General features: G+C 43.5%; 2 protein-coding genes across 2 annotated transcripts in view; one reads left to right on the top strand and one right to left on the bottom strand.

The window, feature by feature from the left end:
• PDE1A (phosphodiesterase 1A) overlaps positions 1 to 9,850 on the top strand; it is a 249,915-nt gene extending 240,065 nt beyond the window's left edge. Inside the window, exons 20-21 of the transcript XR_005829343.1 lie at positions 7,335 to 7,578; positions 8,314 to 9,850. The gene's annotated coding sequence lies outside the window, so the exon portion shown is untranslated. The remainder of the gene's footprint in view (positions 1 to 7,334; positions 7,579 to 8,313) is intronic.
• The window catches only part of PPP1R1C (protein phosphatase 1 regulatory inhibitor subunit 1C), a 53,406-nt gene that overhangs the window by 8,216 nt on the left and 19,250 nt on the right, over positions 1 to 25,940 (bottom strand). The window contains exons 3-4 of the mRNA XM_040603803.1: positions 23,072 to 23,109; positions 21,191 to 21,251 (exon numbers count right to left, since the gene is read on the bottom strand). Coding sequence (XP_040459737.1) covers positions 21,191 to 21,251; positions 23,072 to 23,109 — 99 coding nt within the window. The remainder of the gene's footprint in view (positions 1 to 21,190; positions 21,252 to 23,071; positions 23,110 to 25,940) is intronic.

Genomic DNA, 25,940 nt, shown 5'->3' with positions numbered 1-25,940 from the left:
ACACAGACTCTCAATACTTCACAAGATGTTTTGCCAGATGTTTCCAGAAGCATCGAGTGCTCCATGTGAGGAAACATGCTCCCTTCTGTGGGTCAGTGCTAGGGGAGATCACCGAGGCTCTCCCTGCAACAGGCACTGCAGCACAGCTCAGCCAGGCACAGCACAGCCCCCTGCTCCAGGGAGACACCCCCCCCCCCCCAAAAAAAAGCACAAAACGCTTCCTGCTGTTCCCACCTCCAACACAAGCCGAGGACCATCAGAGCCCGCAGGAGCAGCTGCCTGGCAGAAACCTCCTTCCATAGCAGCCGAGCAATTATTAAATGCTTTTCCTCTCTGTGACTTTTATCAGTACAACAGAATACAGCTTAACCAGCCCCCACTCTCAGCATTTTCTTCTTCATAAAAGTTCAGAGAAAGCAGATTTAGTAATTTTCCAATGTTCATTGTCAGGTGCATGCCAACTACACTACCGAATTTATTTCGATGTCTTGTCTTCCCCCTGTCCCATTTGGTGAAAGTATCAGAAACACAGCTGTCATTACTGGTTATGGTAAAACTCAGGGCTTACCCCCTGAACACACACTGGAAACACACGTCCTAGGAACTTTGACCTTCTTGATCAAAAATTAATTTGTCTGTCCAGAAAAAAAAATAATTCCTACTACATACATTTTTTTGTTTTAAACAGCTGAAATACAGAAAGGTATATATTCCATGCAAGAGCAGGACAGTAAATCAGTCAGAAAAATGTTAGTGTTTCCCAAATGCCTATTTTAAACCTTCTTTTGTTTCCTCTTTGCATAAATGACCTGCTTTCTATCTCACTCATCTGTACAACCAGTTCCTGAAACCTTTAATCCGTTTTTACTTAATTGGGTGGTTTAGATAAGCTCTCCTTGCATACCAGTCAGAGTTCAGTGCTTAAGCTTTTGTTAGTAACACCTTAAAATGCGCTGACCCTGTCCTTAACCCTACTTGCCTCCCCAGCTGCTGCCCTCCTCCCTCTACCATTCAGCTCGCCAAAAAGCTATGAAGCTTCAGCGCTCCGATTGCTAGGCTTTTAAATGAGCTTTTTCATCCTTTCTCCCACATTGGACTGAATGCTGGAGAGATACGACTGCCAGCCTCCCCAGCCACTTCCAAATCCTCCTCAAAATTCTCCGTTACGGAATTTAAGAAACAACCAGAGAATATTTTGGTTACCAACATGCTGAGACAAAGGCTGTTGCATTCTTCCCTAGCACTCTGCATCTGTTCCTGGGTTTGATTGCTACACCCCAGCTGGGACTTCCCCAGTGCAACAACCCAATTCTGTTAAATGTTTGAGCAAGGTTTAATGTGGCATGGTCCTAATCCCTGGTGCAGGTTCCTGAGTGCTATGTTAACATCGATACAATACGACAATTGTGGCATACAGCGATCAGTGGGGGGTTACCGAGTATGAACTAAGAGCTCGACCGTGACATGATATTTGTATGCAAGGAGAAAAATGTGTTTTACATACCTTTCCTTGTGTTTCTGCATTCCCGCCTACAAGAATGGCTTCAGTCCGCTAACCTGGCAACAATTCTTTCATCTGCTGATGCTCACATTCATAAATCACGGCAGATCCCCTGTGGCAGGAGGGTAGCCCTGCCTCCGAGCAGACCCTGCACCAGAGCGGCGGCCCAGCCTCGCCGAGGGTGGCAGCCGTGGTGTGTCCCAAGGCAGCCACTCTCCTGAGTGGTCCCTGAGCCACCAGTAGCCCAAAGAACATCAAAAAGCAATCTGTGACATGACAGCAGTAAACCACATAGACCCGGACCTTGACAATTCCCATGTGCATGAGTGAACAAACAGAAAAGTGAGGAAGAGAAGACAAAATAAAAGTAAATGGATGTGGAAAATTTTGCTTTATAGATGCGGGCAACTGAGAACAGTCTGCCTGACACAGCCTTCGGAAGTTTTCTAAAAGTTGGGTTGTTCTTTGCTGAGAAAGACTGACAAATGCTGCTCTGTGGGGGTCACTCAGGGGATTCTGAATGGTACTCGTGCCTGTAAGCTTTTGTTAACCAAAGTTTCATGGCAAACTAATTACTTGAGGCTTGATAACATGCAAAGGTCTGCCCTTACTTTGTGGTCAAGGAGTCTGAACACAACCAGGTCACTTGTTACTACACAGGGCTTGGTCCTGCTGCTCCCAAAGTTAACGGGGCTTCCTCTCACTGATCTCGGAGAAACAAGAGTCAGCTTCCGTGATTGATCTGAATTTCCAGTTATAAAAAATAAATAACTTAAAATAGCTACTGTTTATTTACAGTGAATGTATGTGAAATACTGTAAATTAATGTTCTATGTGGCTTTAACAGTTGAGGTATGGGATAAAGAAAGCGACACAGAAAATTGGCACACTAGGTCCTCTCAAAATCCTGTTTAGATTATCCAAAGAAAAGCCAAGTCAGGCTGTCACTTTGTCCTTCACAGCTGATGGAGTCTTCAAAGGCCAGCAGACATGGTGGCCTTCAACATTTAGAATAAAAAGAATCTGAAGCACCAGTGTGGTGGTTTAAACTATGTTGACATTTTAGCAAGCCATAAATCAGCAAAAAAAAAATAAATGTGTGCTTCATTATTTTATACCTAAGATGAGGCTGAGGAGGAGAAAAAAATTTAGATGTTATGATTATGAGACCAAGATATTATTCAGTCATGCAATTTCATCTACTTTTTTTTTTTTTTCTCTAACGTGCATCTATTTCACAAGTGCTGATGACTAAATCAAGACGAATGATCTGAAGCACTGGCAAATATGACAGGTTTATGTAGGTCACATATCTGATCTGGATCAGATCATCAGCATATCCAGCAGGTCACCATGGCCTCATAGATGTTTGTGAGGGATCATTCGGAAACCAAGCAACAGGGGCTGACTAATTTTCTAAATGTCTGCTGGTTGTTACTAATTTCTCTTTCGCTGTAGTCATACAATACTCATTCCTCACGGTGAGCCTTTTACATGACAGATTCTGGGTCTCGTGCTCCTTTCTCCCCATCAAAAGACTCAGTGTTAAACTATCACAATGAAGACTGTATGAAAGCAGCAAAATTCATATTGCAAATGTCTGGCTGCTTTCCATTTTGTTCCCTCACAGCACTTCCCACTCCATTTTTCCCTCTCAGAAGTGGCTTGAAGCCGCACTGGCTCCATACAGCAAGCACGGAGGAGCTGCTCCAGCACAGAAAGGCTTTTGTCGGTCCTCTGCAGGCTGGCCAGGACATGCACCACAGGCAGGGGTCAGCTCGCTGTGGCCCAAGGGACCGCATCTCCCACTTACAGTAGCCAAAAGAGTAAATAGAGAGGCTTTTGTCGCCCCAGGCAACTGCTGCTGGTATGTAAACATCTCATCTGGTCCCTTCCTTCCTCCCTAGCCCTCAGACTGCAGAAGTCAGCCAGTCTGCAGGGTTCAAGTGAGCAGCAGAAGCCCCTGCAGGCAGCGAAGTGGAGGTTTCAGCTTCCAGCAATCTCAGCCCAACGCTAACTATCCTTCAGAAAGCCAGAAAATATTTCTCAGCTGATTCTGTGGAGGATGGCTCTTGGTCAAATACCTCAACAGCAGCTTGTGCCGAGGAACGTGCGGTGATGACTCCCCCACTGGTGCTGAGGCTGGGCAGCGCTGCGCGGGCTGCCACCAGGAGAGGATTAAAGTTTTTCAGCTGACATTTTTTCATCCCAATTTTTCATAGTTCAGAGCTAGACTTAGAGCTGTTGATTAAGTGTGCTTGAATTCAGTCAGCGCAGGCAGATCTTCAAAGGTGCTGTGCTTTGGCAGGTCCTGGGAAGGTTGGATGGCCAGACCCCCCCTCGGAGAGCAGCTCCCTGGAAGCCAAGTTTCATGGCTTTCAATGTGTTTGTTTGCTGGAACTGCTAAACTCTCACTTTTAACACCAACACCACTCGCAGCCAGGCAGCTGTCTGTCTAACAGCAGATCAAAATCACAGGACTGGCAGAATTGTTCCCTTATGTCAAAAGATTACAGTAATTCCATCAAATAAAGGGCCATATTTTCAAACCTGGATCAGCTACTCCATAACAGAAGCCAATAGCTCTTCCACTGTCACAAAATATGTATTAGAACTCACTGGCCGTAGAAGTTTACAAGTAGCATTATCTAAGCACGTCCTCTTTATATTAAAATATCTTACATTTTCCCAGGCAACTTCTGTCGTTCTTACAATTCACCACATGCTGCTCTGGGCTAGTTCATGTTTCCAGTTTGAGACACTCTGTAGGCTGACTAACTTAAAATAAGCCATGAAGGGAAAAACAAGAAAATGGTTTTACAGCTAGAAAATCACATCAGTCAAGACTTGGGAAAGCTGATGCTCAAGACAATATGCAACGATGCTCAGTATTTCAACTGCAACATCTAAGTCCATTTGCCAGTAGAAACAAGACAAATACTAGCTATACAGACTGCTATGTACAAAATAAAACAATGTTACCATCCTGCCTGCTGTAAGTAGGTGAAGGGAAAGGCTAAGGATGGTTAGGAAAATCTTAACTTTCATATGAGGTCTTAACTTCTGCATTGTAAAATACATGGCATCGTGCAACATAAAGCAGGGATCAAGTGGAGAATTAGGCTGAAGGGTGTGCTTTATGCCAGAGATTCAATTATATAAAAATAAGGGTCCTTTCCTAGCCCTTAGATCAATGAGCATGTACAAAAGTGATCCTCCTCTTGTCTAGGAACAAATGCTTTGTTCGCAGCTACTATTCCTTTTGCTGAGGATAAAAAAAATAAAAAAATAAGAGTTCTGCCCCCAGTACATTAATATATTAAATTGTGATTTATATCCTATTGTGAGAAAGGGAATTGAGTCTCATACCAATTTAATTTCCTTTAATCTGTTCCTGCCAATAGTGGCAACCAAGAACATTTTCTCTTTTTTTTTATTTTTTCTTCCCCACTTCCTAATGGTAAACCTCTGATGTTCTCTCCTGGCTGCTTCTCTTACTTCAGCACAGTTAGTCAAGACTTTATCTTTTCTAATACAAAGCAGAAACTCATCTTGTCCAAAACTGCTGCTGAGGCTGCACAAACCAGTCTTCAAAGCAAATGTATCAGCATTTCTAAAGGGTTTTACTTCAGCAACTAATTGTTGGGGGAAATGATGTATTAGAGAAGCTGAACTGAAGGAGCCTGAGCTGTTTGGATCTTAAGTGGGCTGAGATTTGCACCTACTTGGGATGTGAGGTAGTTACGGCTGCCATGATATGGAAAAGTACACTGTGACACAACAGTAGCATGGCTCTTTTTTCATGCCATATGTTTTAACTTCAAATAAAATGGCTTCCATTCGAATGGCAATTTCCATTAGGGTTTAAAAAGTTTCTTGGCTGGCAGAGATCTGTTTCTAGTGGGGACAGATGAAGCAGCATGCCTCTGCTGCAAAATCCGTCACAAAGGTAGCGTGGGGCACGCAGCTGCTGGGGGGCTGCGACAGCCAGCCCGGAGCAAGGCAGACGTGCTGCACGCTGCTGCTCTGGCAGGGCATGCGGCAGAAACAGAATGGAAAAGGAACACCCCTCCTCAACTGCAAACTTCTGAGCCGTGAGAACAAAGTGCAGCATTTTTACCTACCCTTCGCTTACAGTGATTGGCTCGTAAATAAAAATGTGTGATAAAAAGTCCAATTAGTAAAGCAGGGGAATGAAATCTTATACAGCAAAATAACCTCTCAATGTGTGGCAGTACCACTGATAACAGTAACAACCACCTTTTCACTCTCCAGCCTGGCCCCTCCACAAACCTTTTTTTTTGAGGAAGGTAATTTTGTAGATTCCCTTTGAAAACAAAAAAGCAAACAGCTTTTTTGACATTTTGACAATGTCAAAAATACATGTACATGAATAAAAGAGAATGGATCTATTCCCTTTGTGAAAACAAATATTTGTCTCACCATAATTTTGTGTTTGGTTGGGTCTCTGGATGGCAAAGAAGGGGTTTTTTTAATCCTAGGGACATTTATTGATGTAGACTTTAGTTACGCGACTAGGATTCTCAGCCTGATGAGCTCTGTAGAGCCCAAGCGAGCTTTGGCGCTGCGCTGGAGCTGCAGCTCACACCCCTTTGGGCAGGTAATTTTTCCTCAGAAAGTTTCTCTGCAAAACTTAACCTGTGTAGGGAGTAATGTTTTTATGTCCTAAATATGCATAGGATTCTGTTAACTATGAAAGGTAGGCTTAAAAAGCAGCGTATAAGGAACAAGGGGACATAGGTACCTCTGCAGTATCGAATACCGTGGCAGACTTGAGGAGACATGTGACATGTAAGACCCCATCCAGATTGGGCGTACCAGGTATTTGGCAGCTGTGACCGGATTATCGTACAAGGACCAGCAGCTGGATTTAGGTCCAGTCACAGGTCAGCTGCAGACAGAATCTGGGATCAGATTTCACCAAGATTTTAACCAAAACAAGTAATTGGAAATGCCCGCCCTTAGTTACACAGGGCAAGTGCCACTGCGGTCTCACTAGTTTTGGCCATGCTGCCTGGCAAATGTTTTGCTCAATGCACAATTATTTGTTAGACCCTGGGCAGCTTCCATTTTGCTTTTAAGTACAAAAATATGTGATTCTCCCTCCTTGTTGTGATAATTATAAACCCCGTTAAAAAAGGTTACACGGTCAGAGCCAACCTGACTTTACCTTTGCTTCCTCGGTCTCTATCTCCCTTGTTTCCTGCTCACTGCTGTGGCAACGTAGGAACTTGCCCTGTGGGATGCCCAAGCCTGGGCGTGTGGCTAAGCACAGATGCCCACCAACCTTCAGGTACTTTACTACTGAACGCACTTGCCTGTGATGCCTTGTGCGGTCAGCAAGAGAGAGGCTTCCAGGGCTTGATTCTTCACTTGGCAGCCTCTAACGAGCCCGGGGTAGCTCCATGCCTGGCTGGGTTTAAGCAGGATGGATCCAGGCCAGAGCATTTGTAAAAAGGACAGTAGCAGGCTTCAATAGCTGAATATTTGCAGTTCTTTGGAGCCTTACAATTTTTGCTTGCTTGTGATTAGAAAAACCCTGGAAATTTCACATTTTCCTTTATGAGTAAAGAAAGGAAAAAACATTTCATCAAAACATTTAATACTAGCAGTACCAAAAAGTTTGATTTTGCCTAGTTTGTTAAACATAAAAATTTAGAAAGACTAAAGTAAAATTAATTTAATTTTTTTATAGAAGTTCAAAACACAAAGGAAATTAAGGTTTTTGCATTCAAAACCATACTGAAAATGCTTTAGGAAACATTTGCATTTCCATCACTTCACTAGCCATTTCTGAGCAACTGTATTTCAGTTTTCTTTAGGCATTGTTATCTGACTTCACCATTAACGGACAGCATTATCCAGCTGCTCGCTCTTTCCTGGACACCTGCACTGTGGCCCTACTGCTTTATATTTTGGCTGACCTGGGGATTTTTCTGAGATCGTGAAACCTAAACAGATGAGAAAAAACTTACTGCCGATCCTGAGGGGAGAGAATCCTTGACAGAGAAGGGGAAGCTGTGATCCTGAGAAGCAGAAGCCTGAGCACATGATGGGTGAGCAAAGTCCTGCGTGTAACGACTGAGCAGCTTTTGCTGTTTCACAGCTTCTTCTGTTTCAGCCCCAGGCCTGGCACGGTACCCTCAGCATTCTGTTCAGTTTATATTCTGGATCCATGTTTTCTGTTTCTGTTATTCTTTTTGTGGCTGTTATTTCTTTCCATGGTCTGGGGCAGACACGGCGCAGAATTCGTTAATGACAGATTTAAATCTCTAGCTGAATACTCTGTGCAGCCTGAGATTTTTAGGGCGTGAATGAAAAGCTTTCCAGTGAGTTGTACTTTTTAAAATGAACACGGGACCAAAATGCTTGCTGGTCAGCCAAAAATCCAAGGTGGTGTTTCTCTGCCATACACATTCCATGTGCTGTGTGGCTTTCACTTTTAATTAATCCAGTCTGTTTGGTTTCTGTCAGAAGTCTATAAGCTTCTCTGTTAATTTGCTGATGAATCCCCTACTGAGTTATAATTATAATCTTCACTGTGATCCTTCTTATGATGACAAAGGAGATAGGATTTTGGCATCAGCGTAACCTGACATCAGTAATATTGTAAACGTTGAAATGAGCTCTTTTCTTTTAAGTATTTTATAAACACCTTCAAAATTACAAAAACATTGTGATGATTAAACAAGTGATTGATAGGTCAGTGTTTACATTAAATTATCCCCATTGCAGTTGCTTCATGGGTGGCATATGAATTACAGGCAATTACCATTTTCTTCATATTACAGGTACTGTAGCTGTAGTCCTTACATCCAAGCAGGAATCTGTCAGGAAGAATGAGCCTCTTCGGTTGTCACCACCTCTGTGCCTGTGAGCTGCTGAGATCATCTCAAGCAGCTGGGATCCATTTCAGAAGACCGAAGGCGAAGATGATTTGAACCCTTCCCCTCCCCCTCTGCAGCAGGCGTTTCATGCTACCCAAAGCAAAGCCTGCCATATGAGTTATGAATCAAGTTATCTTAACTGTCTAGGAGCACCGGAGTATTTCTGGGAGACCAGAATTGTTGTTTCATCAACACCCCCTGCTGCTGGAGAAGTTTTTCTCGTGCTAAGAGCTAACTTATTTGGGGCTTGCAGCCTACCCTAATCTTAACTTTTGATTCTGAGACGTTAAGACAGAGTATCAACCAAACTGACATGTAGAGAGTGCTCTTACAGAAGCGGACAATGTACTGCCACAAAGTGTGATGTTAGCCGTTGGACTGACAGGTGAAATTCTAATGTAGGCAGCTGTGGGATGAAGTTTTTCCTGTGCTTGTCATTACCATGTTATGAAAGGTTTACATTTCATAAATGGTAAGTAAAACAGCTATTGAATCACAGAGCGGCTGAGGCTGGAAGGCACCTCCAGGGACTGTCTAGCCCAAATCCCTGCTCAGCAGCACAGGGTCAGCTGGAGTAGGTTGCCCAGGACTGTATTCAGTCAGACTTTGAGTACCCCCAAGTATGGAGATGCCACAAGCCAACTCATTCCACTGTTTGACAACTGTCACAGAAAAAAAAAGAAGAAGAAGAAAAAAAAAAAAGTCTTGTGTTTCTTGTGTTTAAGTTGAATTTCCTGTGTTTCCATTCGTGCCAATTGACTCATTGCATACAAGCTCCTCCTTTTCCAGCACAGAGAAGTGTAGCCAAGGGAATCGTGCCTATCATTACTGTTTCATAAGACATAACCGTATGTACACATAAAATTGCATCTCTAGTCTGGAAAGTAACTGCGTAGAAGAGGCAGTGTGGACAGCAGATAGATTTCCCTGATTTTCAATAGTGTTCAACGTAGGCTTTTCCAAAGAATCCATGCTCCTGACTCCTAAATGCACGCTGGCCCCTGAGAACCCATCTTGCAGGCTGCAGCTAACGGCCACACTGAAAGGTGCCAGGAGGCAGTGCCGGGCACTGACCTGCTCTGCCTGCACTGACCAGCCATCTGCCCAGGCCCCAGCTTTGTCTGAGCCAGCTGGCTCTTGCCCAGAAAATTCCCAGCCTGGTTTAGGCACAGGCCAGAGAACATTTCCACTGGGTATTTTGGATGATGCCCATGATCTGGGAGCGCTGAAGGGTGTGCAGCATGGATGCGAGCTGTGTGGGGCCAGTCAGCCTCGGGAGGGAACCAAGCTCTGCTTGTGCAGATGTAGCTGTGGGACCTTACACTGCTGAGCATTTTGCAACTTGACTGTCTACTTTGTTCCCCTAAAAAATGCACTCTTAGGACAAGAAAAGCATGTCTAGTTCCTTTCTCTCATGTAACAGGTTTGTAGGTTTTAAATACGCTCAGAAGCATTGGCTTTGACCTCGTGCTCAACTACTGCTATTTAGACTGACACGCCCCGTGAGATCTCTCATCATTTCTACCTGCTTAACTTCCTGATAAGTCTGAGACTCTGCAAATATTTTTGTGTGCTGAGATCTCCTCAGACACAGCAGGCTGTGGGAAGGAGCAGGGATAGCACAGCTCCCCGTGGGCTGGCGCAGCGGCCTGTGGGGGCTGAGATTTCGTATCAGAGCAAGAGAATAAACACCATGAGGTTCTGCGGCACAGAGCAACTTCCAGAGACCCCAGGCTTACGTGAGGTCCCCACTAGGCTGAAGCTGAGCTGGGAGACCAGCCTGGGCAGCAAGGTGGCCTTGTCCACCGGGCAGGGTGTGGAGGGGCATGGGGGCCGTGGGGACCCTGGCCCCTGGAGCTGGGCTGCCTCATCAGCAAACCAGCAGCAAAGCAGGAGCAAACTGACAGGTGCTGTTTACCCCCTAGCTGGGGCTCCTGATGGAAAGTCCCCCCAAGATGCAGGCTGACACCTTTAAACCCTCAAGAGATGGCTGGTGACCTGTTAAGTCCAGCTGCTGCAGCCAGAAGGAAGAGGAGGATGCAGGTACCTCTGCTAGTCCCAGCCAGGGGCTGAACTGTGCTCACTCACATGCTGGTCGGGGGGCAAGGTTGCGGGGAGACCCTTCCCTGGCGTCTGGGAAAGTGGTGACCTTTCCCATAAAACATCGGAAACATCTGGTGGAGAATGGTTCTCCAAAACTGCCTGACCACAGTGACTTCAACGGGAGATAGAGAACAGCATCGCTTTGCTGCAAGGAGCAATTTTCACAAAGTGAAGGTACAAATCCCTTGAATCAAGTGAGACAAAGTAAAACACAGTGACTTATGAAGTTTTGCATAATAATATAGGTGGGTTTTCCCACCCCAAAAGAAACACAAAACAATTTAGTACATAATGTTTATGCACAACCAGAGCGCTTCTCTGTTGCACAAATTCAGCAAAACCAAAGTCCTGGCTTAGATATCAGAAGGGGTCTGGGGCAGTATCTCTGCACTGATCTCTTGGGAGAGGAGAAAAGGGAAGGTGAAAACAGTGAAAGGATTATTTTGACATCTTTAGTAGTATTTTAAATTTGAAATGTTTTCATTTTAAGTTATTAAGCTTACTGACAACTGAAAACCCACTAAATCCTTGTATCTAAATTTTTGGGGGTTGCTGGAAAATTGAACCCCGATGTTAAGAAATCAGTTATTCAACATAAAATGCAGGCACCGCAAACTGTTTGCATTACAGTAGATACAACCAGTTTCACTTCGCAGTTGCCATGGGCAGCAAAACATCAGGGGCAAAATCTTTAGTGGCTCTTTGTGTGAGTGACTTGAGCTTGCGAGAAACTTACCTCTTCTGCTTTGCCTACGGCATCCAAATACCCCAGAGCCAGCATCCAGTACAACCAGAATGTAATTACAGCGTGGAAGCACGCCATCGCTCACATTAACAGTCAGAGCCTGAAAACAAGTATTGTCCTCAATTTTTCTGGAAAGCACAAGCAAGAACATTAGTTTACTCCGTTTCATTGTGGAAAATATAGACAAAGTACAGAAAAGGTAGACTTTTCTCTAAAGGCTTAGATACATTCGTATCAGAGTCATAGATTCTGTAAAAATGAGTTTTAATGCTGCTCTTCTGATCTCACCGAGAGTGACTTTGAAGAAAGCCAGGCTCTAACCACCGCAAAGATTTGGGGAAAACCACTGGCACGCAGGTGAAAAGTAGTAAAAACCTTCCAGATATTGCCTTGACATTAGAAATTGCAGTCAGACTTTAATGTAATTCCACTCCTTCCCTTACAACCGTCCTTGCCGTTTAGTAACTCACCAGTACGGGCGGTACGGAACTGCACCTGCGTGTCACCAGGGGGAGCTTCAAGCCAAAAATCCCACTGGTTTTATTTTTTACTATTTTCTCTTTAATAACTCTGTTCTTGACCATTGCAAAGAGACTGAAAGCCGAATTTACATAATTTCTCCTCGTTCCTGAAAGAAAATGAAAACCCTAATGCCTTTTTCTGCCTTTGGGGGGTGGCCAGCCTGTGGGTGCTCTGCTCTGCTGGGATGGAGGACACAGCTGGCTCTGCCACCAGTGTCACTCATCACTTCAGCGGGGGTTTGCTGCTCTCCATTTACCTGGTCTCATCCTTCCTGAGCCTTTAAATGTGTTCTTAAAATCACTCTTAAAAATTAGATGCCTTTAAATATTACAGATTGGTGGGAGCCTCCTGACAGTCTCGTCCAGCTATAAAAGACCCACAGAGTAACATCGGTTCACAGGTTGGGTGAGCGGTGAAAAACCTGAAAAATCCTCCCACTAGTTCAAGAAAAATTAGCAGCTACACCAGATGAAAGGTTTTTAAACAACATCCTTCTGGCCTGCGCAGCTCACAGGAAGATGGATCCCTGTTCAGATCCACGTGCTAGCTGCAGTATTTCCTGTGTTTTTCTGGTTACATTCACACACATAATTCATGTGAGTGTTCAGTCCTAGCTGTGGGCCTGGAAGGATGTGGTTGAAATCTTTGGGCTGCTCGTGTTCTTGTCTCCATGCCAAAGCTCTGGTGGATGGTTTTGGGAACTCTGTGTCCCTGCTAAACTGGGCAATGTCGCATCCCAAGGGGTGAAGGAAGGGAGAAATTATGGAGGGGAGGAGAACCATATAGTCTTCTTTATAAAATTTTTGCTTTTCAATAAATTCAGACTAATAGGCCTACACTTCAAAAGGGAAAGAACATTCAAACTATAAAAAGCCAGGCAATATCCCCACCACAAGAAATCCAACACAGATGGTCTCTAAGAATCAGAAACAAGGTTTATCTTAGCCTAACTGCAGAAATAAGGATCACATTTTCAGAGACAGAGATACCACAAAGCTAACTTGCTACTTGGACATTTATTTGGGCCAGAGTGAAACTTGACAGTAGAAAGTAAAATAATTAACGGTAAACTGCTGCCCCTGGAAGAACAACTTGTGGGCAGAAGCCGCTCTTAAGGAAATCATTGCATTTTTCCAAGCTCCCAGCCCTGATGCCAGGAGAAGTGAGTGGGGGTGGTGGGAGCTCTGCTGAGGGGCTGTGAGCCTGCCCCTCTTACACACGCTCCTAAGGGCCAGCACAGCTGATGGAGTGATAGCTGGGAAGGTCACGGGATGGTTTTGCTGTACCAAGCTAATACCACTGTTCAATGCACAGTGGTGCCATTGATGTTATACAAACTCACTGTTAACCTTGGGCTTGCCTGTAGCCTGCCATGCTGCCTTTTGAAAGCTTTGCCTTTTTGGGGTGGAGACTTCTATAAAAGAAATACGACTTCATGGAGAGGGCACATTAACAGACACAGAGGAACTGCAGAAATACGCAGGTAGATACTAACATAGGGAAGGCTTTTCTTTTGAAGGTAAATTAGATGAGACATGAGCCTACATGGTACGGAGGCTTTTTAGAAAAATAGTACTTAGACAGGTACTTCTCTATTCACATGCTGTACTTATCTCTGTCTCCAGAAGCCCCCAAGATAAACTGAGCAAGCTCCCCCACTGCCTCTCCACACACCAGACCCCCGGCAGTGCTGTAAGAGGAATGTGCTCTCCCCAGCGGGGTTGATCCGTGGCACAGAGCTGTGGAGGGGCAAGGACCTGACAAACACACTTGTCCCTGCTGTACGCACGATCCTGCAGCTCCTGTCCAGGAGCCCAGGAGATGCCAAACCGTAAGCAGGAGCAGCAACATGTAATCTAGGTCTTCATTCCATCATCTTGCTTGGGATCAAATTCAGGATTGATGCTTGAGATGAAACTAAGCAGCAATTACTATTTGTTACAATAGGACTCGCTGGAGTCAGTGTCTGCCACGTGGCTTGGTTGTTAACCTCCAACATAGAACATACAGTTAAAGCCAGGAAATAAAATGTAATGCCCTGCCAAATGACTGGCTTCTTAAGAACCTTACATCTTCTCCTACAAAAATATTATCTTTTCTCCAAAAGCTGTTTCAATTCAGAGCACAGCACTGCCAAAATCTTTGGAATTTCACTATAAATATGTCTCATGATATAAAGTAACCAGAACAACACACACTGCCCTTCTTGGGCTTTCTACTTTATATTTTACAATGAGTACTAAGTCTCCCACATTCTCTTTCTATAATATTTTATGCTATCTCTTAAAGGTTGACTTTTTAATGTTGTCTGTAACTGCTTAGAAGCAATTAATAATACTGTGGTGTTTACACTGCTCTATATTTAGTACAACAATGCTTATTAACACTATTTTCAAGTCATAAATGCCGTTTCACAGACATTTGTAAGATTACCCTTCTATCATAAAAATAAAAACCTACCCTTAAAAAGAAGCCAGTTCAGCATTCATTGCATGACGATTAGAGAGCCATCTGATAGGTGGGCTTCGTGCTGAACCAAATGAAGACGGTGAAAATACTCCCTTAGACTTCGGTCCATGCTGGATCAGGCCCTCAAACCACACGTGATAATTTAGGGACCAATATTAGTGCTTGGCACAATCTTTTCTTCTTCACACTCCAGGTAATAGTGGCAGATGACAACTTATAACACAAACATCCCAGTTTTGCTGTAGAACAGATGTCAAGCTTAGTCTCCACTGAACACCTCGGTCTCTCTAAAGGTACCGTGGTATTTATTGCAGCCAAGGCCAGAGCCATTTTGAAGCAGAAGCCGCCAGCTGTGTGAAATGAAATGCATTCAAAGCTGCCAACAGTAAGAAATTAAATACAGACTACGACAGCGTCTGCCAGCTTTTTGGGCAGTAGCAGACTGATAGCAGCCAACTGAACTTGAGATGGCAGCAATCTAATGCATCCCATTCACCAACTCAGTGATTCGCTAATTAATTCAGCTCGTTTTTTTTTTTTTAAATGTATCTACTGTCATCATACTACTGTACAAGTCTGAGGAAGGAGAGAGGAGGGTAGAGAGAGTGAGAAAAAGAGACCAAGCACTGGAAGGAAGGTAGCACCTTGGAAAAGATAACCAGGAAAATTTGTTCAAGGCCTCACTACGCTAAGTGGTGTGGTTGCATCAAGGTGCAACCTGACTAAGATGTGGGTAAGAATGATATATAAATGAAGATATTTTTGAAACCAAAGCTGCACCTTTCTTTTGTGACCTGGTTAGGCAAAAAGGAAAATCATAATGATACAAGACTGCAGCGTAAGTTTTCTTTCCCCATTGATTCAGGAGGTCTGGGCTGTTGTGGGACTTCCACCCATGAAACTAAATGCACTGAAGGTGCTTTGTCACATCATAACACGTGAGCAAACAGGAGCAGCTCACATGAATAATGAGGCAGAACTTCGCTTTCTGTTACCCAAGAAACAGCATATTGAGATAGATCTTCTACCTAAGAGGAATGGATTGAAGAATGGGTGTCACCAGGCTAAAGATGCTGCTCCAGGAACACTGCAGCTCTGCTAAGGCATCAGAGGAGGACTTGGCCCCAGCCTCGGGGATTGCTTCAGCTACTGGATGGTGCCTGCTTTTGTGGAGTGGTCCTAGCCATGTGCCCAGCATTTATCACAACACTTTAGCCCACTGAAAAAGCAAGGAGATCTGAAATATACAAGGACAGTTGAAAGACATCTCCTTCTCTTGTTCTGACCTCGTGTACAGCACAACCACATTAAAACAAAAGGATCATCGTTGGAGAGACTGGGAAAATGTAAAACCCTGAGCCAAAGTGACTTACATAAGAAAAGTCTGACTGCACACCAGCTCAGCCTGTGAATTTTCATAGACCTGGACTTGATGGTCAGAAAACTGTGTGAGATGTGTTATATTGTGGCTAGTATTAATGTCCTAAAAATTAAATGTAAGAAATGTAGGAAGCAGAAATTGCACAAAGACACCACATTTTTCTTTCTAGTGTAACATGATGTTTCTTTTTCTTATGCTGGTGACTTCAGCTAATGCTAGAAGCTATTCCCAGAGTTTGCTGTGGAAGAGGGCAGCCTGTAAAATGATACAAGTTTCTGTACTCACCGCTTAAGACCGACAAACTTCATTCCTCTGCCACTTGAAGTAAATTTAGCCTGAGATTTTTGTTCCACAATGATTCTCGTGGGTCCCAAACTCAGTGCTTATCACACTACAATAATCCTTTATGTCTCCAGACTCTATCCCTGTTCCTTGTTAACCTTCAGTCACAAAGTAATGAGATGCATCAGACATCATCAAGCTGGCCTAAGGGGTTACAAATCTGGATGAGGGCCACATACTGTACTAATTGCTTCTAATAAATTACATATTTCAGGAGGGACATCATGATTTTAATCATTTATTCTGCATGTTGTTTCCTTTGGAGAGAAGAACAAGCAGGCACTAAACAAGCCAAGCATCTGAAATGCATGGCAGAAGCTAGAAAGAGCTCATTTAATATCAACCATCATTGTAAATACTAGAATTATGCATGTATCAAATCCCTGGGCCTGAACACTTTGGGAACAGCCAGTGAGTCCTGGCTGTTTTAATGAGTCAAACTGAAATGGTGTCTTTGAATGTTCCTTAGATTTGTAACAACTCAGATTTAATCCCATTTCAAATGCTGTAGCTGGGGTCTAGCTCAAGAAAAAGTCTTTGTTTCTATGCAAAGAAAAACACATTAAGAGGGGAGTTTAAAGAATGTATTTCCCAAAAGGCCGAGAGGGAAAACAGTCACATGTACCTTTCACCTCTGTAGGGAAAGACTTTAATTATGATTTCATTTTTTTGCAGCTATTTGCAAAGGTGGTCCAGTGAACACAGAAAGCTGCAAGAACTCTCCTTAAAGCCCGCTGAAATTCGCAGGACCTTGGTGCTGATCTAAATAGCCTCCTGCAGGGCGAACAGGCACAAGGGAGGGCTTCCTCTTTCCCTGACCTCCAGCACACCCACACCAGTAGGCTCACTGTTAACGAAATCCTCAAACCACTCGGGAACGTGCACTTCCTTCACAGGGGGAGACCTTGATGGTATTTAAATAGCTGCTGGTATTAATAGCAATATCTGGTAGATAATGTGGAGACTTGAGAGCTCTGGGGAGCAGTGCAGGTTTGGGAACAGCTCGGGCTGTCGTCTGTTTGCCTTTGTAACCCTTGCTTCCTGCCACTTCAGCCTGTGCTTCCTTCCAAGGATGAGCCGAGATACCAAACAAAAAATTACTATCTAGGTAAAAGGAAACCTGCCTCAGTACAAACTATGCCTCGGGATGGAAAGTCGCAGTTGTAGCTCTGAAGCTCAAATGTGCTCTTTTGATTCTCAAGTGGCAATGGAGCGTCAAGGAAGCACCATGACCCAGGATAAGTGCAATCTGCTTCTGCCTTGGCAGCCTGAGCTGCCTTCCACTTGGTCCCTTCTCTACCTGGGAGGGTTATCGTCCCATTTTAGACTTCTCTGGCAAGTTGTGAGAGGAAAAAGGTGAGAATCCAGCAAGACTTCCAGGACCTCCTCTAACCCACCGACTAGAACAACGAAGACATCCTTAAAGATGTTATTTGTGGTTGGATGGATGGCGGATGGAAGGATAGGTACTTGTGCTAAAGCAGATGGATGTCTGCTTTGATACAGAGGGAAAGAACCGAAGGATTCTTCTTGGTTTTGTCATACAGAATGAGAAACAGATTAGTAAATAGGAGAAACAAGCCTTATGCAATGAGAATTGGCTGGAAAAGTCTGCCCCAGGTAAAACTGGCGACTCTTCAAATTGAGAAACCTTCCCCTGGTTGTTTTTATGGTGTTTTTCATAGGGAGGTTCAAGCCAACCTCCAACACATGAAGAGCTTAAAAAGAAAGAAAGTGATGGAGATTCAAGATTAGTATGGTAGGGCATTGGAAGTTACAGAAGGATGTGAGAATCTGAAGTTCAGACATCAAAGCCCAAGAGTAACAGAAGAAAAAAGTGACACAAACAGTCAGAACCCTCAGTTAAGAGTGCTGCTATACCTAGAAAAAAAGGTGAGAAGAGGTAAATTGCAAATAATTTGGTGCAATCTTCAGATAATGGCTTTTGCCAACATCGCACGCTGCATAAGAGTGTGGAATTAACAAACACTAGTGTAGCAGGGTTAGAAAAAGAAATGCTTTTGAAAGCAAAATGGAAAACCTCTGTGACATCCATTAGGTTTGGTAATGTAATACTAACAAGAACACTGCACTGAGCTGTTATCTGGTTTGCTGTCTGATTCACTCTCCAGATTACCACTTAAATCAATAGCTCTCACATTGATTTTTCCAGCACACTGTATTCCAGTAAAAAGAACAATGCTCTGAGATGAGTCAGCTATTTGTCCTGTCTGTAGGGACTCTGGTGCATTTTCGTTTAGGAAAATAAAAGCAGGAGCCAAAGTAAACACAAATATATAGTAATAAGAACCTGCCTGTTGCACCACAACATGATGCTGGCTCTGCAGACAGACGGGTTTGCTATAGCTTGCTGCAGCAACTACAAACCTGCCTTGAGCTGCAGGAAGCCCTTGTGAGGATGGAACCAAAATATTTAGGAGAGATCTTAGATAACAACATTGTCTTTCAGTTTAGGTGACTGCTATGGCAGAGGGGAAAAATATGCCCACATTTAACTAACAAGCTGATCTCCATATATTTACCATGACATGCAGAACCTCAGCAGGACTGTGTTTTCATTTATTTCATATATTTTCATGTATTTGCATATTCCATGTAACATGTACTGTAGTTCTGGTACTGTAACTAGTCATCAGTACTGTCTGAGGTTGCTTCTGCTCCTTTCAACCATGTTAACAACTTCCTATTTTGTTTGTAATCACAACATGTGGGTTCATTTACTCTTGCTCAGCCATGAATTCATGAAACTAGCAACCTCTCACTCACACAGTTGTGTAACTATTTCAAGGAACCTGCAGGAAGTGCAGCAAAAATATTTTTGCTTTGAAGAAATAACGATCTCAAGAGCTACTTGGCGATTCGGCTGAAGCATGACTGTCCCCACGGTTTGTACTGACCCCTTCCCTGCGGCAGGCACAGAGCAGAGCTGGTGCCACGGCCCCACGCCTCTCCCACAGCTCACTGCACCCGCCTGCAGGCTGGGCTTATTTCTGGGAACTTTGAGTTAACAGCAGCTAAAAGCTACTAAAATGCCAGAGAAATTAGCAAACGAAGGTGTGTGTCCCTCTTTTCCACTATGACTTCTGTTTCATGGAGGTTTGTTATCTCCATCTTTGAATGCAAGGCAGCGGATTACAGCCTTTCCCACCTTCCATTAATAACAGCCCCGCAGGATGCAGAGCAGCCAAAGGGGGTGTGGAGGGGGGAGGTTCAGCATCCAGAATCTCATTCTTTACTGTATATGGAGTACCGTATTGTGAGTATACTGAGGGAGAAACAGCCCACAGGAAATAAACATATGCAAAGCCGTGGGAATAGGGTGTAATTATGAAGCCTGTTATTCTGCAAATGCTGCTGAATATTGCTATCTTCAACTGCTATAAAACTAGAATAATTTAAAACTCTGTTTCTCAGTAACGCTTTCACAGCGCTGTGTATTTCACATTGCTACGTTTGCCTCCTAATCTCTTAGTCTACACAAAATAACATTCAAGTTTTCGTAACAATGAAGAGGAAGGAACAATGCATTTTCTACTTCAAGTAATTTTAAAATAAAAAGGATAGTATTTATGACAGTTACAGTATGGTAAATCTGGAACAATTCAGACTGTTTACAGGAAGGGTTATCAACTTCCAGGTGCCCACCTGTGTGTCTGGGAATACTGTGCAGTTTGGGGTATTAAGGTGCTGAGGAGAGGTATTTTGTGCTTTGTTTTGTCCTGTTAACAAGACGTTTCGGGTTAGTTGTGATCTATCTTGAATCACATACTTTCCTACTTCCCTGCTGCTCCCTAGGAATGAAGTTGATGTAGAAGCAAACTATGCCAGGTACTTCCCCAGGTCTCAGCAGGGTACCAGAGGTAACACCGAGATGGCTGCAGCCCTTGGGCGGGGATGTAAGGGCCTGTTTCACAGAGCACTTCATCTGCACAGTATTTGGCTTGGGCTTGCACAGCAAAATGACACAGCGGCGAGATCAACAGGTATTGCTGCTACCCACGCAAAGCTGCTGCTTTCCACAAGGCACTATAATTGATTGTAATAAGATTATTTCTAATATCCAGTATGCAAACTTCAGCCCATTTTGACAAACAGATAGTAAGCCTCGTGTGGCACCTGAGTGATGTTTTCACTGTTGCTAGGACAAGCACTAGGGAACTGAAGCTACAGAATGAGATACATAGACGTGGCTGATATGGTGAATTATCTAAAAGCAGCAGCAGTACTTTGCACAACAAATCAGATCTATCCTGCCTTTTTTGCCAGGTAATAAACTGTGTTAAGCAGAAGGAATGGAAATAGAGGATACTCATTATCTATCAAGAGACACCTGACAGGATAGCCTTTGGTCTACAGGCTGAGAACAGTCCTACGCTGACACGTGTCAGTCAGAAGCTCTGGTGAATCGATACAGATCTTGCTCCACTGCAAGCACCATCAGGTCAAACTCTGTTCAGAGTTATTTGACAAACAAGGCCCAAGTGTAGCTGTTCCGACCCCAGCTAATATTCCTGCTGCTTTTACGTTCATTTCTGAAAAGCACGTAAGCGCTTTAAACCAGGGGTCCTCAAACTACGGCCCATGGGCTGGATACGGCCCCCCAGGGTCCTCAATCCGCCCCCCGGTATTTACAGAACACCCCCGCCCCCCCCCACCGGGGTTGGGGGGGAAACCAAGCAGCCGCAGATGGCTGCCTGCCACTGCATCCGCGCCGGCCCCCTGGTTACAAAGTTTGAGGACCCCTGGCTTAAAGGCTTCACACTCTCTATGATCAGGTCCCCAGCCCACAATTCCGGCTGCTCTTTCCAGAGCTGCCTGGAAAGGGGGCCTAGCGCGTGGGAGCAGCTTACGTGAGAAACAGAGAGCTGTACAGGCCAGTGCTGATAGAATTCATATATTCCAGGAGTTGGCTTCAAGGGTTGGCATAGAAATACCTGTTATATCAAACTAATACAAGTATCAAGACTTCGCAAAAAAAGAAGATTATTTAAAAAAAAATAATAATATTTGCCACTGCTGCAAGATGGTGTGGTGAGGACATATAGATGGCCTGTGTCAGGCAGACGGTCGATGCCAGACAGTGACTTCGAAGTGTGACCGCGACGGCCAGGTGCCCGGCGTTCCCGCTGCCGGAGAGACGCGCGCCGCGGCGGCAGGGGCACGCGCCCTGCCAGGGCAGGGGCAGCACCACACAGTACCTTTGAGGGCAGGCGGGGTGAAGACGCTCTGCTTCCTCTGCTTGGGAGAGGCACTCTGCGACTGGGGGGCACAAAACACAGAGAGAGGCAGTAAGAGATGGGCATGGGGAGAGGTTTCTGCTCGCCCCACAGCTGCTTTCAGAGGGGGCGCACACCACTCTGAGAAGTTTCTAAGAAAATAATCTCGTATAAATCTGATGCCAGCTCCCAGGCTCGCATGAGTACAGGGAAAACTAAGATTAGATAGGCAAAATACGTGTTTAATGGACAACCTTTAAGGCTCCCAGGCAAAACAGACCCAATACTACTGAAAATTACCCTCCACTCTAAAAAAATATTGTTAGGCATAAAATCAAGATAGCCTGTGCTTTTAGCAGTCTACGTAACAGACTCTCATAGGGCAAATAAATGTTACATCTATTAATATAGTTGCAAGATTTACGTTAACAAATATTCCAATTAAATACAATGTAACAAATTATTATATGTACAGGTAAGGTACTACTATAATTATTAATATGTAATTTTTTACATAAATAAATGGAAGATCCCTCCTCCTGCGCTTCTTCAATGTGTTTTATTACTCCTAAAATAATTTCAGCAACAGATCACTCAGCCTTTAACTAGGCCTGATTTAAGTAATATATTTAGACACAGTTAAACCAAAATCACACCTAGACACAGAAGATAAATCACTCCAAAATAATGGTAGTAAAATTACACAGAGTAATATTAGTATAATTATACTAATGTACAGCTAGAAAAAACTAAGCAGAATACATTCCAGTGCTAAAGTAGAGCAACTTTCGCAAAATGGAAGCAGTTAAATTGGTGTCCATGTTGTACCAACATGAAATATGTCCATACACAAAGGAGAATAAAACTACATAAGGTCACACACATATAGCTAGCTTTTGAAGACATAAACACCATACCACATTCCTAAGAAAAAAGGTTTAAAAACAGCTGTGTGTAGGCAAGCTTTATTTTTGCTCATCTAACCAATTTCTAGTTGTGGGGTTGTCTTTTCCCAAATATTTGCTAAAAATGCCTTTTCCCCTGAGTATTTTGACTGGTACGTAGCCTGTGAATTTGAATCAGATCTATTTCTTCAAGGAACATTTCAGACAGCTCCTAAGAAAATCACTTTCACACAAGTATGGTCAATCCTATTACCTTACCTTATCACAACGGATGGAATGATAACATTTATAAATAAAATATTGTCTTCTTTTGAAAGAGAAAGCTATTTATAAACACTGCAGGATAGGTTGTTGAGCCTCGCCCAACTAAATATAAGTCTGTATTTGAGTCCAAACCTGAACCAATCAATACCTCCTGCTGCTATTTTAAGTGCTGTCTGCTTCTCTGAGCAATGGGTGAAGGAGACAGGGATCAGAGAATTGCAGGAGCTATGCAAGGGGAAGTAAGAAAATGAAATCGGAGGAGCCGACAAAATTTTAACTCTTCCACAGATATCAGTGCACTGCCTGCTGTAGGCTTGGAAAATGATGGGAAGAGAGAAGAGTTTGCAATGGTTTTGTAGACCAGCAGCGATCTGCGGACCCAAAGCAATGCTGGATGAGGTGACCTGGTGGGGTCGCCTTGGGCCAGGTTTACTATGATTTGCCAGTGCGTGGTAGTAAGGCAGAGGGGAAACTTTCCTTTCCCAATTCCCTGCCTCAGGGAGAAGGGAGATCCAGCAAAGCCAGGACACAACACAGCTTTATACAGCTCTGGTTTGAAAGCAACAGTTCCTAAAAGGCTGTGCTACTGAACATTAACCTGGATGAAACAAAGAGTTTCAAAGGGGTTGTTACAACAGACAGACCTGCTTTAACAATAAATATATTAAAAAAAAAAAAAAAAGATTTCACTTACCTCTGCCTGTGAGATGTTTGTTCTCTTCTCATCTTTTTCTAAGGGAGGAAAAGATACAGAAAGAGAAAAGTTAGTACAAAAGCAATTCTCAGTGCTAACCCTTGTGACTCTGCCCTGACCCCTGCAGCACTACTGTAAATCAGAAATAATCCTGATTCACAGCTTTTCTTTCTCGCTTGTGTGTGTGTCAAAACCAGAAGCCCTGACCAGCATTTAGGCATAAGCACTGTGTCTAAAGCACGTAACTCCCAGTTTGGGGCTGTGAATTAACGGCAAGCGATGGAGTGCCTTTAGCAGCAGGTCCTTTGGCCAGGCTGCAGCAGGGCTCTGCGCAATCCAGCGGCCATCAGGGATCGTTGCTGCTTTGCCTGGGGACTGCACGTGCCTCTGTGGTCAGGAAAGGCTTGGTTGCCAAACAGTGTGCAGAAACTCACGCAAGGCTCCATTGGACTCAAATACTAATAATAACCTCACCTCAGTTAAGTTATGAGTATACTGATACTGGTAATGAAGAGCGCCTAACAGTAATATGTAAAATTAGCAAGCCAAAGCTTAAAAAAGACTAATGTTTCATCTTAAAAGTTTCATGACATTGCTGGACTGACAATTTTTCCTGGAACTTCTTACTTTTGTTGCCTTAATTTGCTTTGGACGATGGGCATGGCAGAAATGGTTAATACTAGAGATTTCTAATGAAAATAAGCATCTCTGAGAAGCTGTCTGAACAACTAAGTAAAATTGTGTGGAGCTTCAATTGTGTGTCAAGGATCTTCCTAACCACTGCACTTAACCAGTTTTTCCATGAGATTAAATTATTTTTCTACTGTTGTAGATGTGGTTAATGGACAGAAAGTGTCTGTCTTCTGATGATGATTTCCCAAATATTTGATGAAAATAATGTAGGATCTTTGATACACAGTAGTTTAGAGCTCTAAAATAAAATGCCGTTAAAACCAGAGACATCAATCTCTCACTCTACCAACACCGCTTCTAAAATCTCCCACTTGCAGATATCACTGTGCCGTTTCCATTGAGGTGTGGCAGATCTGCGAATGTAGGTCTGAGGGAAGAACTAGGTCTAGGCAATATCACTTTATCTGACTTATTCTCTTGACATTGGCAGCTTGTAGTGCGCTGTGTGAGGGGATGAGCCAGTCCAGGCAGACGGATTGCATTTTCTATTGTTTTCTTTACCATTGTATCTGTGCATCTAGCAAACGTCAGTTGAATTACTTAACGGATTTTTTTCAATATATACATTTCCCACTACCTTTATATGAAAGACATTCAAATTACTTGTACTCGAGGTTCCAAAATGTAGCTGAAAACAGCACTGATTACTAAAGCGTGGCCTCACAGATACAGAATTAGACAGGACAATCGGAAAGCCAGTTCCTGCCATTGACATTTGTATGACCTTTTGTAAGGTGACTAATCTCTTCCTTGCCTTCCCTACCTGTAAATATCACCCTGCCTATTTAAGTATTAGCAGTGTCTATTCACCTTTTGGGGTATCAGATTAAGCTGGCTAAATGTGTGCTTATTTATGTGCTAATAATCTTTCTTATTAGCTGTATACCAAACCAACATGGACTTTGATGGTTCAACATTGGAAATTTTTTTAGCTCAGGATCCTGGATGTAGTTTGGAGGCTTAAATTTGAACAAATCAGGAACCTTCAGCAGAGAACAATGAAAAGTAAATTATGTCCCATTCCTTCCTGAAACACTAAACTTGCCCAAATTAAAAATATGTTTTGTAAACCCAAGCTGAGGCTTGCATAAGGAACAAAAGCTGCAGTCAGCAGCTTTGGTGGGTTTCAGGTCTTGTTCCTAAGGATGTGCACAATCTAACCCTTTGGGCTTGCACATTTACTGTTCTTAGCGGGTCGACATTAAACCTACCAGAAGTGGAAAGTTCCCAGACATTCCTTTCACCCAGAAGCCCTTGAATGACAGGGAACTTTGGGAACAAGAACTGGTCCTGTATGGGGTTAGAGAAATCATCCATATCCACAGGGCTGATGCTGCCAATGAATAGCATCAGCCAATGTGGAAATTTAAGAATGACTTACAAAATCACACAAACAAGGAGTTTTTCAAATCCAGTACACAGAAATAAATCTAAAGGAGCAAAAGAGACAAAATTGAGGCAGCAGACATGAAGTGTTTCAAGTGAGCTGTGAGATGAAGTGAAGGTAGAGCTGGTTGGAGGTGTGGTTTGGTCAATGGTACATTTTGACATGCATTTATTTTTGAGGACAGAAAGACCATTGCATACTTATTTTTGACAGCCATTTTGATGGATAAGACTCAATGGAGAGTATAGATTTTTAACAAGAGGTGACAAGACATGGGAACAAGGGAAGCTGAGATCCCTGAGTGCCATAGACTGAGGCAGAGAGTAGAAAATGAATAAAAAACCACCCTCTTTCTGTAGAGGAGGAGGAAAAGATGAAAGGCAAGGGGGACACAGAAGGAAGATGGAAGTGCTTGTGTGTAGCTGAGGTAGTAAGGAGAGACAGGAATGATGGGGTTGTAGCAGAAGTAAAAGGGGGAATGTAGTGGTGACAGTGAGCAGAGCTGGAGCTCAGTCAAGAGCCTGCGGAAATACTTCGAGCCATCTTGGTCTAACGGAAGGATTACATTAATAATTGTGTGAACATTCTTCCTTGGACAAATCGTGTTTTCCCAGTAAATTATAATACTTTGAAAACAGTCAAAATAAATTCACAGAAGCATGTTCTTATAGCAGTCTTACTAAGAAAGCGTGCTTGTGAGAGTCACTGTGTGTAGGAATCGATGCTCTCGCTACAACAGGTCAGTTCTGGCATCAAAAGATTCCACACAGAAAATCTCTGACAACAGAA

The sequence above is a fragment of the Falco naumanni genome, chromosome 8, assembly GCF_017639655.2.
Source record: "Falco naumanni isolate bFalNau1 chromosome 8, bFalNau1.pat, whole genome shotgun sequence".
Classification (NCBI taxonomy): Eukaryota; Metazoa; Chordata; class Aves; order Falconiformes; family Falconidae; genus Falco; species Falco naumanni.
Note: the sequence above shows the minus strand (reverse complement) of the source record. Positions and strands in the feature narration are given on the sequence as shown.